Source organism: Salvelinus sp. IW2-2015, linkage group LG28 (genome assembly GCF_002910315.2).
Source record: "Salvelinus sp. IW2-2015 linkage group LG28, ASM291031v2, whole genome shotgun sequence".
Lineage (NCBI taxonomy): Eukaryota > Metazoa > Chordata > Actinopteri > Salmoniformes > Salmonidae > Salvelinus > Salvelinus sp. IW2-2015.
The window spans coordinates 4514747-4533902 of NC_036868.1; the positions used below are offsets into that span (position 1 = coordinate 4514747).

At 39.7% G+C, this 19156-nt stretch overlaps 1 protein-coding gene across 6 annotated transcripts; it reads left to right on the forward strand.

The window, feature by feature from the left end:
* The first annotated feature begins 434 nt into the window (after positions 1-434).
* LOC111954323 (NLR family CARD domain-containing protein 3) lies at positions 435-14706 on the forward strand. Of its 6 annotated transcripts, none has more exons than XM_070435955.1 (15): positions 435-453; positions 5129-5185; positions 5377-5559; positions 5685-5711; positions 5946-7695; positions 8011-8187; positions 8338-8511; positions 9616-9789; positions 9871-10044; positions 10253-10432; positions 10619-10792; positions 12306-12479; positions 12571-12744; positions 13438-13611; positions 14216-14706. In XM_070435955.1, exons 2-15 carry the CDS (start codon positions 5173-5175, stop codon positions 14247-14249), a joined length of 3582 nt encoding a protein of 1193 aa, XP_070292056.1. In that variant the 5' UTR covers positions 435-453; positions 5129-5172; the 3' UTR covers positions 14250-14706. The 6 variants fall into 6 exon arrangements, with proteins under 6 accessions (XP_070292056.1, XP_023829731.1, XP_023829735.1 ...); XM_023973963.2 differs by lacking the exon at positions 435-453 and adding an exon at positions 3525-3878; XM_023973964.2 differs by lacking the exon at positions 435-453 and adding an exon at positions 4378-4467.
* The last annotated feature ends 4450 nt before the right edge of the window (positions 14707-19156 follow it).

Genomic DNA, 19156 nt, shown 5'->3' on the forward strand with positions numbered 1-19156 from the left:
CAACTCGATCTCATTCTGAGAAATAAGGTAGACCACTTGATTTCAACATCTGAACAAAGTGGACAGGCCAACATGCTTTTTGAACAGTTGAAGACAGACAAAATGGTGTGTTCATAACAATTCAACTGTTCTCCTTGTTAGCTAGCAAATAGATCCAAGTTGGCTAAACATGAAATATAAAGATTAGCTGGCAAATCACTAGCACATGGGCCTGATTAGGTTTGGATTCTGATCTTTAACTATTATTAATCATTAGTTATATTATTAATCATTAGTTATAATAGAGACATGAGGGGTGCCATAAGTAAGCTTGGGAGGGGCTAATTGCAGGGYAAACGGTCACATGTGGCAGTACTGATAAGGGAAGGAACTGTGTATTGCCCTTATCACTTAGCTTCCTGCTTAGCAATAACATGCCATGTTTAGTGATGAGGAGTCTCCACCCAAAGTGYGGTATGTATACTACTACGGGTGAAACCATATTTTGGTCTGTTCAGCTGTTCGATCCTTTTGGAAGAAAAAACTTGGTTTGAGCTTTCATAGTGTCCGTTGAGTTCTTACWATGATAATTAGAACCTAACAGGCCTAAGAGATTGTTGATGAGACCTGTGTTKATTTTTTATAGGCTAATGCCTGCTACAATAAGTTTGTCATTATTAGTGAATGTGTATTATGCATGGTTCTAGTTAAATTTGTTACAAAAAAGGGTATTTTCATAGACCGACTTGAAAGCCAGAGCAGTGATTATTGCAAAAAAAGCAGGTTAAACTATTTTGATGAATTAATTAAATGATTAGTGGGTACTATGTTTGTCGAAGGCTTATATTCAGCCTAGGTATAACTTCACAAGCCCTGAATTCATTTGATTACCTCTGACTGTTTGAAATGCAGTGTAATTTACCTTTAATTGTACAACAACGCTTATTTAGAGAAAACATACATTTATATATATATATATATATACACACACTACCGTTCAAAAGTTTGGGGTCACGTAGAAATGTTCTTGTTTTTGAAAGAAAAGCAATTTTTTTGGTCCATTTTTAAAATTACATCAAATTGATCAGAAATACAATGTAGACATTGGTAATGTTGTAAATTACTATTGTAACTGGAAACGGCAGATTTTTTTATGGAATATCTACATAGGCGTACAAAGGSCAGCATCCCGGAGTCGCCTCTTCACTGTTGACGTTGAGACAGGTGTTTTGCAGGTACTATTTAATGAAGCTGCCAGTGGAGGACTTGATGCGTCTGTTTTTCAAACCAGACACTCTAAAGTACTTGTCCTCTTGCTCAGTTGTGCACCGGGGCCTCCCACTCCTCTTTCTATTCTGGTTAGAGCCAGTTTGCGCTGTTCTGTGAGGGAGTAGTATACAGCGTTGTACAAGATCTTCAGTTTCTTGGCAATTTCTCGCATGGAATAGGTTTCATTTCTAAGAACAAGAATAGACTGACAAGTTTCAGAAGAGTTGAGTTGATAAATTCTTATGTATATTTTCAATGAAGCTTGGATCATCATTATTTGGACCGTATAGGTTAATAAGCCATATCTGTTTATTGTCCAATAACATATTAAAAATAATCCATCTACCTTGATGATCTGTTTGGATAATTTGCACATTTAGATCAAAATTACTGTAAATTAATATCGTCACCCCTTTTGAATTTCTTTGCCCATGGGAGAAATATATTTCGCCCCCCCCCCGTCCTTTTTCCATAAAACTTCATCTAAAATTGTTGAATGAGTTTCCTGTAAACAATAGATATTATATTCCTTCTCTTTTAGCCAGGTAAATACTGATTYTGTTTTCTTATTATCTGCTAAGCCTGGCTATACTTATTTCACCAATTACCATAATGAGATACAAGTTTCAATTCTATTAATCATAATATATGTTTGTAAACGAACCATTAAAAAGTAACATGATGATTAAGTGTCTATATAGCTGTACCATGATATTTGAATTGCTACTAAGCAAACCTCCAATTGGTCCCCACTATTCCACCCGCTAAAACCCCTCATCCCGAGTTAGGTTGTCATCCCAATGCCCGGAAGACCCCGACCCCCCCAGATCCCATGGCCCCGGAAAGACCGGGACCCATCCTTCGATAAGAGCACACAGTGCCACCCACAGAACAGAAGCAGATCAACAGCCAAATGCATTTCCATCACCCTCACCTCGATTTGTATTATATATAGCCATTAAAAATACATATATTTAAAAAATCATGTTTATKTTATTTTCCATAATTAGCTATTAATATTTGTAGTAATGTAGGCAGTTTATGCAAAGGATTTTTACKTCTCACCAGTCTCGCCATTGTCAAAATTACATTATGGCAAGCAATTATTATTTTGGAAAACAATTATAGTGATTCATCATATATTGTCCCTAACATCTTTTACTCCTTCGCAACAGTTGTGGGATACACACACAACCCCTTTCCCTCACAACAACCATAGACTCAGATTCTCAACTGTTAACAGTTGCACCATCCCAGAGCCCAACTCAAGAAAGGTCTTGATTTACGAATGCATATACAGTTGCAGCTGTATGAGAAGGCCTGCAAAACTGAGCAAAAAAATMGGCAGAATTGATTAACCATTGTCACGTCCTAGGTGATGGAYGTCAGATATACCCCCTTCTCCTGAGACCCTGAAACACCCACACATGGTCCKCCGTAGTGACCATATTCACAAGCATCTCCGTGCAGTCAGACCTTTGATTTTGTGCCACCATGACCACAATAATATGCCCCCTCTCTGAATGTCCGAGTGTGACCCCCTCCCCATGGGTTACTGCAGCTAGTGTTGCCAGCACTGCCACTGCCTGGGTGGGGGCACCCCACCGGAACCCACACTGGCTAGGTACAAGGTCGTAAAGGTTCTCAATAGCAGCTTTGAGAATTTCCTTCCTTTGTGTTCCAATTAGTCATATTTTCATATTTTTTGTTGTATTATTACAATCCATAACAGGGCTAGAATTGTGTTTTTCATTATTTGCGTCCTCTATGAGAACMTACACATTTTTAGAATCGCCATGGAGTAGTCATTGTGTCTCTGAACAACTGGTTATCAATATACAGTTTCAGCCACAAGAGCTACGGGTTTCCCTTTTGTTAATGGGATTTATCTGTTAATTGAGTGATTAGAATATTCCACCCTGAAACATATAATTGTATGGAATTGATTAGAATGTATAAAATCATAATCAATAAATGTGTAGTCCTAGTCAGAATTAGGGTAAAACAATATAGCTCATGTTTATGTCTTTATGGTATTTTAAACACAGACTGTCTGAGCAAAATTCGGTGCCGACCTGACTAGAGATTTGGGAGACAGTATGTGCATGTATGTGCGTGGGATATCTGTTTGTGTGGAAGTATGTGCGCAGCTATAAAATGGATGTCTTTGTATTCTTGACTTTAGAACGTTCTCTGAATAAACTGTACRAACCTTTTGCATAAGCTGAGTCTTTGACTAATTATTATTATACGCATGGTCTTACAAACCTCGGAAATTGGTCAGAGCTAGTGATTGATTGTTATTATCATTGGGATTGGAAATTCTCGTGACACCTTTCAACCTATTTTCCTTGAAAATTGGATACAGGACTTTGCGCCATTCTGCAATTTCCTTCGGGAACTGGTCATTCATGCCTATTTTCATGCCAGCAAYTATTTTACCCAGGCTTTTAACCAATATTTTATCWTTAAAGAAAGCAAATTAGGCAACGATTGGGCGTTCATACCTCTGCCTGAAGCTGTGTACACGTTCGAGTTKGATTRTGTCAATAGCTTCGCGTGGGATCTGAAGCGCTGTAAAGAGGAACTCTCTAACTACACATTAAGGAACGTCTTTCTCTTGGARACCTGTAAGTAACTGAAGCAAAGACAGTTGAAGTTGGATATTCAACGGATATTCGCGCTTTCAAACCTCAATAGCTTTCAAACGAACCACTTGAGCCACAGACTCCAAATAAGTGTAATGATGTTGGAAAAAGTGGTCTTATGTGTAGGACCAATGAGTGGACATTCTGAACCTTGTTTGTAGTCAGTAGYTCACATGACCAAGGAGCTATTGAAATTTTAAAGTTTGAAAAATTCATGTAAAATCGAGTGAGATGAAAATGGACAAACTAAAGGGTGTGCAATGTGTAGGCCCACTGAGTGGAATTCTGAACCTTGTTTTGAAGTCAGTTGGTCACATGACCAATGAGCTATTGAAATTCAAAAATGTAAATACATAATTGAAAATAGTGCAAGATGTAAATCGACAAATAAAAGTGTGTGTCTATGCCATCGGGTTAGCTACAACCAGTTTTGAAKGTTTTAGGAGTAATGGTTAAAGAGCTATTGAKATTTGAAAAATMTGTCACTTTGTTGACATCCCTAACTGCTGTTGGTGGACGCAAGGAAAACTACAGGCGAATATCCAAKCTGAAACTGMCTTTACCTCGGTCTGTAAGTACCAGCTTTTCTCTCATGGGTCTAGTCTATATGTCAAGTAAGGCTTCTCTCAGAACGATGTTCTCCTTTTTAAGTTAATTAACTTCAGTTTCAATCMTATTGTCCCTTATTATCCCTTTTAGCTTGTTTGTGTCTTTCTCCAATGTCGCAGGTGTTTCGTCACTCGTCTTGAAACTTGCCTTCAACTCTTTTATATCCTTACTGACTAGTTCAAGTAGTTTGTCATTTATTGATTTGAACAGATCTGGTTCGACCATTTGCCATTCACGGTGGTGAAAAGATMAAATCGTCTGTGTCTGTAGAAGAGTCACTTTTTCGTTTTGAAATAGGTTCTTACTCTCCGTTATGTTTGGGTGTTGCTTGTTTTCGTAATATTTGTCGATACATTTCTCTAGTGTTATGATTTGTTTTGTGTTATCCAGATTGAAGGTTATTACCCACCAGATTGTGTAGCGCTAATATTTAGTCTAATTTACCGATATTTAATATTTCGTTTTTATCATGASGTGGTCTACATAATTGTGTTCAGTCCGCCATCTTGAAGTGTTGGCTAAAGCATAAACGTCAACCTGCATTTGGAACATTAACTAAATGTGCACCGAAGCTAATAGCCAAAATATTTACATATGTTTCTTGCTTTTTCTCTGTTTTCCAGGTTAGTCCTTGTCTGTCCATGCCAGCCCAGCTGAGATTGTATCTATGGATTCCAAAGGTAATTAACCAGAATTGTTCAAATGTTCAACCCTTATACAGGCCATAACTGTAGAATAAGCTACTAACGTTAGTTATATAAACGTTGTGTTATACAGAGGACAGGACTACTGGTTAAAATGGAATCAAGTCTGGAATTTGTTATGCTCCTATATATATGCATCTATTTTACCTGTCTGACTCCTCTCTCAGAACGTTTATTTTTTAAGGAGGCTGGCCCTGCAAAGAGGCCAGATCTCTCCATACCTACACAAGGAACTTCTTTCRAGTCCACCAACACTGCTCAGGATGGCAGCAATGTCATATCACCCATGATCTCTGGCAGCCAAATAAGAGACATTAATTATTACATCAGTGTGGCCTCGAAGGGTGGTGGTAAGTTACCTTAAACMTCTGACTCATTAAATTGAATACATAAAGTACTACTTACTATCTGGTGTTGGGAAATTTTACACACGTCCCAGATCTTTTTGTCGRTCTCTCGCTTTTTCTCGTTCCAGATGAAGAGACGTCTCCTCATTCTGAAGGTAATAACACCCTTTACAAACCATCTAAGTTTTAATTTTTTTTATACAGTAATTACTTTTAACTTTACATGCAAATCAGACACTAAGTGTGTGAATCTTTATATATTTTTGGTGGATGTCACAGCCCTTTGAATAAAAGTGCACGCACAAGCTACTGAGCATAGATTTCTGTTGACAATCAAATCTATCGTRTTCATGTTTTGATGTATTTTTCTGTCATTTTGTTTCTTTCAGATATACATGTTGAAGACCACTGTCAAAAACTAAAAGACTATCTGAAGATTAACAGAAAGATCAGTACTATTCAGGAGGGTTTAGCTCAYCATGGAAACTCCAAACTGCTTAATGACATCTACACAGCGGTTTATATAACAGAGGGGGAAAGTGGAGAGGTCAATAATGAGCATGAGGTAAGACCGTTTGAAAAAACAGCTTTACAAGAAACTCCAATCCTATCCAACGACATCTTCAGATCCATAGTTGGGAAAGACAAACCTATCAGAACTGTGCTGACAAAAGGAATCGCAGGCATCGGAAAGTCGGTCTCTTTGCAAAAGTTTGTTTTGGACTGGGTTGAAGGAAAAGCAAATCAGGATATAAAATTCATCTTTCCACTTCATTTTCGGGATCTAAATTTGATGAGGGAGAATAAAAGTTTGATGGACATTCTTCATCCTTTTCTTCAGACAAAAGAAGCAGGAATCCTCAACAACAATGAACACAAAGTGTTATTTATCTTCGATGGTCTAGATGAGTGTCGACTTCCTCTAGACTTCCAGAGCAACAAGATCTTGAGTGACATCACAGAGTCAACTTCATTGCATGTGCTGCTGACAAACCTCATCAAGGGGAATCTGCTCCCATCTGCTCGCATCTGGATAACCTCCCAATCAGCCACAGCCAATCGCATCCCCCCTGAGTTTGTTGACAGAGTGACAGAGGTACGAGGGTTCAATGACACACAGAAGGAAGAGTTTTTCAGAAGGAGATTCGGTGATCAGAAACTGGCCAACAGAATCATCAAACACATTAAGTCAATACGGAGCCTCCACATCATGTGTCACATACCTTTGTTCTGCTGGATTTTAGCCACTGTCCTGGAGAGAATGAGCAAAACAGAGAGTGGAGAGATCCCCAAAACCCTGACCCAAATGTACACACACTTCCTGAACATCCAGAGAATGCTAAGGAAACGAAAGTACCCTGGAGAAAATGAACGAGATCCACTCTGGTATAAAGCGAGCATCATGTCACTGGGAAAACTGGCCTATCAGCAACTGGAAAAAGGCCATCGGACCTTCTTTGAAGAGGATCTGACAGAGTGGGGCATTGATGTCAGAGAGGGGTCCATTTTTTCAAGGGTTTGTTCAGAGATGTTCAATACAGAGTTTGGATTGTACGAGAGCAAGACGTACCAATTTGTGCATCTGAGCATCCAGGAGTTTCTTGCTGCTGTGTATGTTTTCATCTCATTCAAAACCAACAATGAAAATCCAATGCTAAAAGAACAACACTGCTCCAAAGGCAAAGAKATCTACTTAAGTGCAGTAGATAAGGCCCTTCAAAGTGAGAATGGGCACCTAGACCTTTTCCTCCGCTTCCTTCTCGGCCTCTCGCTGAAGAGCAATCAAGATATCTTACAAGGTCTACTGATAGAAAAAACAGGCACCTCACAGACCAATGAGGAAACAGCCATGTATATCAAGATGAAGATCAAGGAGAAGCCCTCTCCAGAGTGTTGCATCAATCTGTTCCACTGTCTGAATGAGCTGAATGACCATTCCTTACAGGAGGAAATCCAAAGCTACATAAGGTCTGGAAGTTCCTTGTTTGCCAGACTCTCATCTGCACAGTGGTCTGCTCTGGTTTTTGTGTTGCTGACTTCCACGGACGAGCTGGAAGTGTTTGACCTGAAGAAATACATCAGATCGGATGAGTGTCTTCTGAGGCTGCTGCCAGTGGTCAAAGCTTCTAGAACCGCTCTGTGAGTATTTGGTCAAATCGATGTACTGAAAGTTAGCAAATGAACATTCCAAATATGCTATTACTTGATGGTAATTCAATTTCGTAGTCCCTGGACGAAACCATACTACTGATCTATTCAAGTGAAGATAATTAAGTTCTATAAGTAACCACCATGTTACCCGTTCTAAATTTGTTTTGGATAGGACACCAATGTGTACTGTCTCTTTAAAATGCRATGGTTCATTTGTGCAGTGTTTTTCGCGCTATGAAGGAAGTTTTAGAGACAGAAGATGCCACCTGATAACTCATTACATTTGACAATATATTTTCCCAGACTCAATGGATGTAAACTTACCTGGAGATGCTGTGAAGCACTGGCCTCAGCTGTCAGCTCAAAGTCCTCTAGTCTGAGACAGCTGGACCTAGGAAACAATGACCTGCAGGACTTAGGAGTGAAAAAACTCTGTGCTGGACTGGGGAATCCACTCAATAAACACACTGACACACTGAAGTAAGACAATCTTCTGAGCGTGAAATTAGATTTTAAATGCTAGATAACCATATTTACGGCCAACAATGAGTTGTGATTTTTACTACCATTTAGTGTACAGCCCTGTGGTTAAGCGTATGCCATTTTTAATTGTAGAATGTCTCTCTTCAGACTGTCTCAGTGTAATATCACAGAGGAAGGCTGTGCTTCTCTGGCTTCAGCACTGAGGTTAAACCCATCACACCCAAGAGAACTGGACCTAAGTGGAAATAACCCAGGAGACTCGGGTGTAAAAATGCTCTCTACTGTACTCAAAGATCCACAATGTAAACTGCAGAAATTGAGGTGAGTATTCTGATCAGTGGAATTAAACAAAAACAATTGCATTAGAAAAAGGTGACTGGAGGTAGATTCCCATTGACCCGGCGAAGGAACACCTGAGTAAGAATCCTAGCTTGGTTTCACCTTTTTACCACGTTACCATTACTTTCCCTTCCTTATGGAGACATCAACAGAAAGTTGAAAGTCGATATGCTTTTAGACTGTCACACATTCAACAATGTGTGTTTCGTAGTAGATTTGACTAATTTGATAAAAATGTATTCAGAATGTCCAAATAGATATATGAAATGTAAATCAGACATGCTCCTCTGTCATGTGGAGAAAACAAACAGAAGACCATTTGATGTGCAACATTAAGGACAGTACACCTTCCACAGTACACCTTAATACAGGATTAAGACATGTTCAGCATGCACCTGTCTAAACACAAGCAGCAGAATTCACGTAAAGTAAACCYGGAATTTTTACCTCATCAAATCTGAAGTTTAGTTGCTAATTGTTTTCCTCAAATTATGGCATGAGTATTGCCTGTGTGGTTCATATAAACATATATAACAATCATTGATTTCTTTAAACTCATGAAACCAGTTATAGTCTAGCATTAGGGCCAGGATGATACCAGCATTGCGACAGTATCGTGGCAAGGAAACCAAATACAAAGCAGATGTAACTTCTTTAGGAAAACAGCCCTAATGTTGGAAACAAATCTCATTTATGTTGTCATCCAGAGTCACTTGTATTTATTTTCCAAGCTATTCAGCAGGTTTCTAAAGGACCAGACAGTTTGGTCTGCTTCATGTTTGAATTTTTGCCATAGAAGAAATATTGCGATACTGGTATCATCACAGCCCTAGCTAACATATGTTTTTGCTCATGGTTGTGGCTATGTGTGCCCCTTCCTACCCAAAAATATCATTTCTGGGTAATATTTTTGGCCATTTAAGTGACCCATTTCGAGCCAAATGTTCCATAATTAACATTAATATTAATTATTTTTGTATAACTACAATGCTTTACTTCTATTCACAATGACACTGAATATTTTCTAAATGTGAATAATCGTTTGAGGCAAAGAGTTGAATGTTTTTARATTAACTATCATCACAGGATGTCAGGCTGTGCAGTCTCAGAAGAAGGCTGTTCATCTCTGGCTTCAGCCCTGACGTCGAACCCCTCACACCTGAGAGAGCTGGATCTAAGCAGGAATGGCCCTGGAGGCTCAGGAGTGGAGAAGCTCTCTGCAGTACTGGTGGATACACACTGTAAACTTGAGACACTGAGGTGAATAATTGAATAGTCTTCTTTCTACAGTATCTCATATTTCTGAGTGAAGAGTGACGGCGTTAATACTTCTTTCTGCAGGCTGTCAAACTGTAGTATCACAGAAGAAGGCTGTGCTTCTCTGGCTTCAGCTGTGACGTCAAACCCCTCTCACCTGAGAGAGCTGGACCTGAGCGGGAATAACTTAGGAGACTCCGAATTAGAACGCCTGACAGTTGTTTTGAAGAATCCACAGTGCAAACTTGAGAAACTGTTGTAAACAACTCATTATTTTGAGCACTTGAGAAATGTTTTCATAGATAATATTTTATGTTATTGATATTTTCAATTGAACACTATGGTCTTATTTTACATTAACTAGACTATATAGCAATGCATATGAAATAATATGTATCTCATTGACTTATTAACAAATATGCACCTCATGTTACCAATCTTTTAAAAAATTCACTTCTCTCCAAAGGCTTAAAAAATGCACATTCACAGTGGAAGGCTGTGCTGCTCTGGCTCTGGCTTTAGCCCTGAGGCCAAACCCATCACACCTGAGAGAGCTGGACCTAAGTGAGAACCAACCTGGTAACTTAGGAGTAAAACTACTCTCTTCTGTACTGGAGGATAAACGCTGTACACTGGAAACACTGAGGTAAAGACTGTGTCCTCATGGTGGTTGGTTCAAGCAGGGCAAAAAGTCGGAACTGAACTGGCAGACTGCATTTGGTTTGGCAGCACTGCTCTGCGGCTGACGCTGTTCTGTTTCCACCCTTCTGGGTGTGTGTGTTGTGAGGRTTGGTCAAATAAACAATAACGGATCTGTTCTATATCTCCCTAGGTTGAATGATTGCAACCTCACTGAGAAATGCTGTGAAGCGCTGGCTTCAGCTCTCAGCTCCAGCACTTCAAGTTTGAGAGAGCTAGACCTGGGGAAAAACAAACTCCACGATGTGGGMGTGAAGCTGTTCTCTGTTGGACTGGGGAATACCTACTGTAATCTGGCAACACTGAGGTAAGAGAGCTAAATTATACATGATACTTTTGTATATATAGTGTATGTGGACACCCATTTAAATAAGTGGATTCGGCTATTTCAGCAACAGGTGTGAAAAATCGAGCATACAGCCATGCAATCTCCGTAGACAAACATTGGCAGTAGAATGGCCTTACTGAAGCGCTCAATGACTTTCAACGTGGCACTGTCATAGGATGCCATCTTTCCGACAAGTCAATTCGTCAAATTTCTGCCCTGCTAGAGCTGCCRCAGTCAACTGTAAGTGCTGTTATTGTGAAGTGGAAACGTCTAGGACAACAACYGATCAGCCGCGAAGTGGTAGGRCARACACGCTCACAGAACGAGTCRGCTGAAGTACTTAGCATGTAAAAATAGTTTGTCCTRGGTTGCAACACTCACTACCAAGTCCCAAACGGCATCTGGAAGCAACTGCAGCACAATAACTGTTAGTCGGGAGCTTCATGAAATGGGTTTCCATGGCGAAGCAGCCGCACACAAGCGTAAGATCACCATGCGCAATGCCAAGCCTCTGCTGGAGTGGTGTAAAGCTCACCGACATTGGACTCTGGACCAATGGAAATGCGTTCTCTGGAGTGATGAATCACGCTGCACCATCTGGAAGTCCGATGAACAAATCTGGGTTTGGCAGATGCCAGGAGAACGCTACCTGCCCCAAWGCATAGTGTCAACTGTAAAGTTTGGTGGAGGAGAAATAATGGTCTGGGGCTGTTTTTCATGGTTGGGCTAGGGCCCTCATAATGCTACAGCTTACAATGACATTCTAGATGATTCTGTGCTTCCAACTTTGTGGCAACAGTTTGGGGAAGGCCCTTTCCTGTGTCAGCATGACAGTGCCCCCCGTGCACAAAGCAAGGTCCATACAGAAATGGTTTGTCGAGGTCTGTGTGAAAGAACTTGACTGGCTTGCACAGAGCCTTGACCTCAACCGTATCGAACACCTTTGAGATGAATTGGAACGCTGAATGCAAGCCAGMCCTAATCGACCAACATCAGTGCCCGACCTCACTAATGCTCTTGTGGCTGAATGGAAGCAAGTTGTCCCCGCAGCAATGTTCCAACATCTAGTGGAAAGCCTTCCCATAAGAGTGGAGGCTGTTATAGCAGGAAATGAGGGACCAACTCCATATTAATGCCCATGAATTTGAAATGAGATGTTCGACGAGCAGGTTTCCACATACTTTTGGTCATATAGTGTAAATGAAGTATCACAAAGTTAATCACTTTGATTGATTAAACTTGAGTTAGATAATGGAGAAGTTAGACAATCATGAAGGTGACAGATGATTCATATTATTTAACAATGTATATGAATCAACAAATGATYTATTGCAATGTACAGTATATTGGATGATCGTATTGAATCTACAAATGATACACTACTACTTATTGGATGATTATGATACATTGATAAATATGTCTTATCCCAATTTATCAAAGATAAGTTGTGTGAAGTCCAAGACTGTCTGAATTTTTATCCTTCTCTCTGTAGGCTGTCAGATTGTGGTGTCACAGCGAACGGGATTTCCTTCTTGTCTTCAGCACTCAAGACAAATCCCTCATTCCTGAGAGAGCTGGACATGAGTGGGAATAGTCTAGGAGATTCAGGAGTAAACCTGCTCTCTGCRGTACTGGAYAATCTYCATTGTAATCTGGAGACATTGCAGTACGTATTGTGACCATCATATTACAAGGTATATGTTATTTTAACTAAAGAGATTTTAACACATTCCAAACAAAAATGGTATTTCCTTTAGCTTGAAGGACTGCAATCTCACTGAGAGATGTTGTGGTGCCCTGGCCTCAGCTCTCAGCTCAAAGTGCTGTAGTCTGAGAGAGCTGGACCTGAGTGGCAARGAGCTGAAGAATTCAGGGATGGAACTGCTCTGTGTTGGATTGGGGAGTCCTCACTGTAAAGTGAAGACACTCAGGTAAGCTCCATAGAAATATAATTAACATATACCCTCAGACTATGGCTAATTGGCTAATTCCAATTCTATGGTATCATCCACTTGAATCACATAAATTAGCACCACAACAAAAACAGTACATCAGAATGACTACACTTTGGAAGATAATGTTATGCTGAGACATTCAATCAGGTTATTCAGTCATATTCAATCACACTGATTTCTGAGCTGGGTTCGGTGTAGGCCAGGGTTGGGGTCAATTCAGGAAGTACACTGACATTCCTATCATTATTTTCTCGCAATGTTTTTCAATTAGGAAAATTTGGGATTTGGTTTACTTTCTGAGTTGCCTGGAATTTACCCCAACCCTGGTGAAGGCAGCAGGTGGATATCTGTAAGATACACAAGTGTATACACATAACACTAACACACAATGTGTGTGTGTGAGGAAACCTGGGTGTTTTATCTAAGCCTTTTCTCCCTCTGGTGGCGAGAACACACATACAGTACATTKTTTTCTATTGCACATGTAATATTAATCTCTTTGCTGGCAAGTCAATTACCATGCCTTTAGGTAATAATACTTGATTACAGAATTGCTGTTTTGAGTCTGCTTATCTGAGCAATGTAACTAGGGCTTACAGACAGTGTTTTCATATTTTCTCCCTCCTTGCTCTCTTGGTCTTTCTCCTCCCTCACTCACTTTTTCTGCAGACTGTCACGCTGTAGAGTCACAGATGAGGGATGTTCTTCTCTGGCTTCAGCTCTGTTGTCCAACCCGTCACACCTGAGAGAAATTAATCTAGACAACAACTACCCTGGGTACTCTGGATTGAGACTGCTCTCTGCCGTAATGGAGGACCCGACCTTTAAGCTGGAGACACTGAGGTTAGGGCTTCTGAATTGTTGAGGGCCCAGTTTTTCAKAAACATTTAATCTAGATCAAAATTATCCTGTGCTGTCTCAATCCGGTTTCCCCCATTCGATTTTGGAAACACACAGGATGACAATATTTAGACTTAATGTCATATAACATATTTTTTGTAGSATATAATGGGATTTTTCATTTTGTCTTAATACGACCTCCCAAAATAAAAAAGGGACCACAGCTGGAGGGGGATCCGAATTTAATACAACACATTTTTGATCTGGATTAAATGTTTTTGGAAAAACTGGGTCCAGAAAATCTATATCAGATCTGAGTTCAAATACTATTTTGAAGTCATTTTAAATACATTAGCTGGGCTTGATTTGTACTTTCATTTATCAATAGAACCAATAGAATAGTCGAGTGCAAACCCTTCCCAGCTGGCACTATTGGAAGGCAACATCAAACACTAAAAGTATTTGAAAGATTTCAAATTGTTATTTTAACCCAGGTATTTTGATATTAATGTTGATCAATAGTTGCATTCTTTTGGGACATTAATCAAATATGGGTATCTGTATCTTTGACCTGAATGATTGTTTATGTTTATCAATCTATCAACAGTGCATGGCCTTATCCTGTGGGGAGAGAGAAATGATCGAAGGACATAATGGATGAATTATGTATCCAAAAACACAATGTACAGAGCAGATATATATTTGTACTGATAAATATTTATAGATGTTTGTACATGTCTGTAATGTTTTATGACATAATGAATGACTGCCTGTATCCAAAGACACAATGTACAGAGCATATATATATTTGTACTGATAAATATTTGTAGATGTTTGTACATCTCTGTAGATGTTTTATGACATAATGAATGACTGCCTGTATCCAAAGACACAGTGTACTGAGCGGATGCATTCTTACATGTCTGTAGATATTTTATTATGTGGTTGATTTTTCTACAACCTGTTCATTTTTCAATGTATGCGATGAGTCTAGAGGCTGGGACAGTTATTCAGGCACATCACTATGGTACGTTATTTGTTTTCCAGTTATGCATGTTCAATCTATTTCAATAAAGAAGCATTAACAGATTTATAATTTGCCTTTGTCACTTGTGGAATTATTATTTTACATCTGTCATCAAACACAGGATATAAAATGTTTTACCCTATTAGCTGATAATTTTTGGTGCTATAACAGGACAGACACCCATAATATTTGAACCAGCCACCTTTCGGTTACTGGCCCATTGCTCTAGCTGCTAGGCTACCTGTCGCAAACCGGGATGCATCCCAAATCTCCTGAAGTGTGAACTTGTTCACTACATCCCACAAATCTAATAGCATTGAAATGGTGGAGGTATGGGCTAGTTTATACCAGTCATTCCAGTAAAGGGAAGTGATCAAGTGGAAAATTGACAGATTTCAAAGTATAATTCCTTCATAGTGTAATTTGCCAGTACCTCATTTGACAWATGTGGACACCTGCTCGTCGAACAGCTCACTCCAAAATCATGAGCATTAATATGGAGTTGGTCCCCCATTTGCTGCTATTACAGCCTCCTAGGAAGGCTTTCCACTTGATGTTGGAACATTGCTGCGGGGACTTGCTTCCATTCAGACACAAGCATTAGTGAGGTRGGGCGCTGATGTTGGGTGATTAGGCCTCGCTCTCAGTCGCCGTTCCAATTCATCCCAAAGGTGTTCGATGGGGATGAGTTCAGGGCCCTGTGCAAGCCAGCCAAGTTCTTCCACACCGATCTCAAAAAAAARATTTCTGTACGGACRTCGCTTTGTTCACAGGGGCATTGTCATGCTGAAACAGGAAAGGGTCTTCCCCAAACTGTTGCCACAAAGTTGGAAGCACAGTATCGTCTAGAATGTCATTGTATGCTGTAGCGTTAAGATTTCCCTTTTACTGGAACTAAGGCGCCTGAACCATGAAAAACAGCCCCAGACCACTATTCCTCCTCCACCAAACAGTTGGCACTATGCAGWGGGGCAGGTAGCGTTCTCCTGGCATCCGCCAAACCCAYGTTCGTCCATCCGACTGCCAGATGGTGAAACATGATTCATCACTCCAGAGAATGCGTTTCCACTYCTCCAGAGTGCTTTACGACACTCCAGCCGAWTAGGAGTGTTGTAACGCARACGGAAAGTATTCAGACCCCTTGACTTTTTCCACATTTTGTCACTTTACAGCCCTATTTTAAACTGATTAAATATGATTTATTTCTCATCAATCTATGCACAATACCCCATAATGACAAAGCGAAAACAGGTTTTTAGAAATTTTAGCAAATGTATCAAATAAATAAAAATCACAGAAATACCTTAGATACAAAAGTATTCAGACCCTTTGCTATGAGACTCAAATGGAGCTCAGGTGCATCCTGTTTTCATTGATCATCCTTGAGATGTTTCTACAACTTGACTGGTGTCCACTTGTGGTAAATTCAATTGATTGGACATGATTTGGAAAGGCACACACCTTTATATATAAGGTCCCACACTTGACAGTGCATGTCAGAGCGAAAGCCATGAGGTCGAAGGAATTGTCCGTAGAGCTCCGGGACAGGATTGTGTCGAGGCTCAACCTATCTGGTTGGCCGACTGGTCCCATCTGTCAGGCCGACTGGTTCCATCTGGCCGGTCGGACCACCGTATCTGCCCGGCCAGACCGGTCCTATCTGACCAGCCGGTCGACCAGACCTATCTGGCTCCTCTTCGTTCTCCTCTTCTCTCTCCACTTCTCTCTCTCCCCACCCTCCCTCCCAGGCACTCTGATGGGCGACCCACTGGTCATGCTGAGCCTGTACCCAGAGTTCCCCTTCTTTCTGTGAGTGTTCTCTCCTTCCAACCCTTGTCTCAAGTCAGTTCAAGTTGTTTACGAACACATTTAGCCATGTCATTCTGTTTGGTGTTAATCCAAATCCAAAGGTAAACAGTGACATTGTTTGACAGTTAATGTTTACATCTKATAATTTGTAGCAGGTAGGCAACATATTTAAATGTCTATGTCTTGGSCCTTTAATATGTTMTGGTGATGACCCTTTGACCTTGTGTGTGTCTTTCTGGACGTCAGTAAGAGTGAGGACTACAGCCAGAAGACTATGGATGAGGCTCTGCAGAATTTGAAGAGAAGGAGGGCTGACCTAGGAGGTACAAAGATCGTTTAGCCTTTAAAACATATCTACAGTCATTCCTGCCTTCCCTACCAGCCTAGACAGGTAGCTAACACTGCTTACTCATACGACTTATACAAAACAAACACAACAAACCCACACAACACACACACCACACACACACAACACAACACACACACACCACACACACTGTAATTCATACAAGTTCCACCTGAAACCTCAAACTCCCAGACCATTCCCATGATTCAATCACATGTACTGCATGTTCACTACAATGGCATGTTAAGTTACAGTTACACCCCACCATGGCATTTTAGTTACAGAGTTACTCCAACTAATGGCATGTTTAGTTACAGAGTTACTCCCAATAATGCATGTTTAGTTAAAGAGTTCACCCAACTAATGGATGTTTAGTTACAGTTACACCACTAATGGCATGTTTAGTTACAGAGTTACTCCAACTAATGGCATGTTAAGTTACAGTTTCCAACTATTGGCATGTTTAGTTACAGAGTTACTCCAACTAATGGCAATGTTTTAGTTACAGAGTTACACCCAACTAATGGCATGTTTAGTTACAAGTTATCAACTATGGATGTTTAGTTACAGAGTTACCCAACTAATGGATGTTAGTTACAGTTACACCCAACTAATGGCATGTTTAGTTACAGAGTTACTCAACTAATGGCATGTTAAGTTCAGAGTTACCAACTAATGGCATGTTTAGTTACAGAGTTACCCAACTAATGGCATGTTTAGTTACGAGTTACACCAACTAATGGATGTTTAGTTACAGAGTTCACCCAACTAAGTGGATGTTTAGTTACAGAGTTTACACACAACTAATGGGATGTTTAGTTACAGAGTTCACACAACTATGGCATTTTGACGAGTTACAATATGGATGTTAGTTACAGAGTTACACCAACTAATGGCATGTTTAGTTACAGAGTTACACCAACTAATGGCATGTTTAAGTTACAGAGTTACACCCAACTAATTGGCATGTTTAGTTACAGAGTTACACCCAACTAATGGCATGTTTAGTTACAGAGTTACACCACTAATGGATGTTTAGTTACAGAGTTACACCAACTAATGGCATGTTTAGTTACAGAGTTACACCCAACTAATGGCATGTTTAGTTACAGAGTTCACCAACTAATGGCATGTTTAGTTACAGAGTTACACACTAATGGCATGTTTGTTAAAGAGTTACACAACAGGCATTTTAGTAGATCACACAACTAATGGATGTGAGATTATTTAGTTTTTTGTAATCACTTTGGTACTATTTTCACAAGTATGTGGTGCATTTTCACAACTTTCACAAAGTATAAACTCCAAACTGGCCAGTTTTTCATTTAAAACCTGTCTTGTGCATTCATTGGATTGTAAACTCTCACCACACACATTGATTAACATATACATTTTATTGTGAGATGTAAATAGAATTTGGTTAATACAAAACAACAATTTCAATTTAATATATTCAATTTAGTCGTATTAATACCAGTAATGTCACGCCCTGACGTAGAGATCCTTTTTGTCTCTATTTTGGTTGGTCAGGGCGTGAGTTTGGGTGGGCATTCTATGTCTGGTGTTCTATGTTGTCCTTGTTTTGTATTTCTGTGTGTTTGGCCTGGTATGGTTCTCAATAGAGGCAGCTGTCTATCGTTGTCTCTGATTGAGAATCATACTTAGGTAGCCTGTTCCCACCTGTGTTTGTGGGTGGTTGTTTTCTGTTTAGTGTATGTCACCTTGCAGAACTGTTCATTTATCATTTTTGTTGTTTTGTTCTAGTATTCGTATTCATTAAAAGGAATTTTGAATACTTACCACGCTGCACTTTGGTCTTCTCCTTCTCCTCTATACGACGATCGTTACAGATAATCCAATAGCAAACAATGCAAGAAACTAGTTTCAAATCTCCCTTAGGAGTGCTGAAAGTAATATGCTCATGTACTGTAATTTACAGTAGATTACACAGTTTTCACATTAGGCAATAGATATACAATAGACATACATTGGGTAATGTATGTCTAAATTAACAGGAAATCGATAATTTCCATAATATCTATCCAATGTGTAATCAAAGGTGTGATCAATGAAGATCCTTTACAATCATTCATGAAAAAAAAGTATTTGTATTTTTCAGATATAATTGCAACATAGGTGTACTGTCAGTAATAAAATGAAAGAAATTAAATGAAAGAAATTAAATTCATGAAAATAAAACAACAATTAGCACGCATTTGCAGCAAGTCTGTCTTGAGCATTTGGCCCTAAATTCTCATCCACATCACAATGAATGTCCTCATGCTAAAAACCTTTTGGCATGGCAAATCCAAGCTTGACATTGGTTTGCATTGATGTCGTCGCATGCCTCATTCATGGCCAGAAGG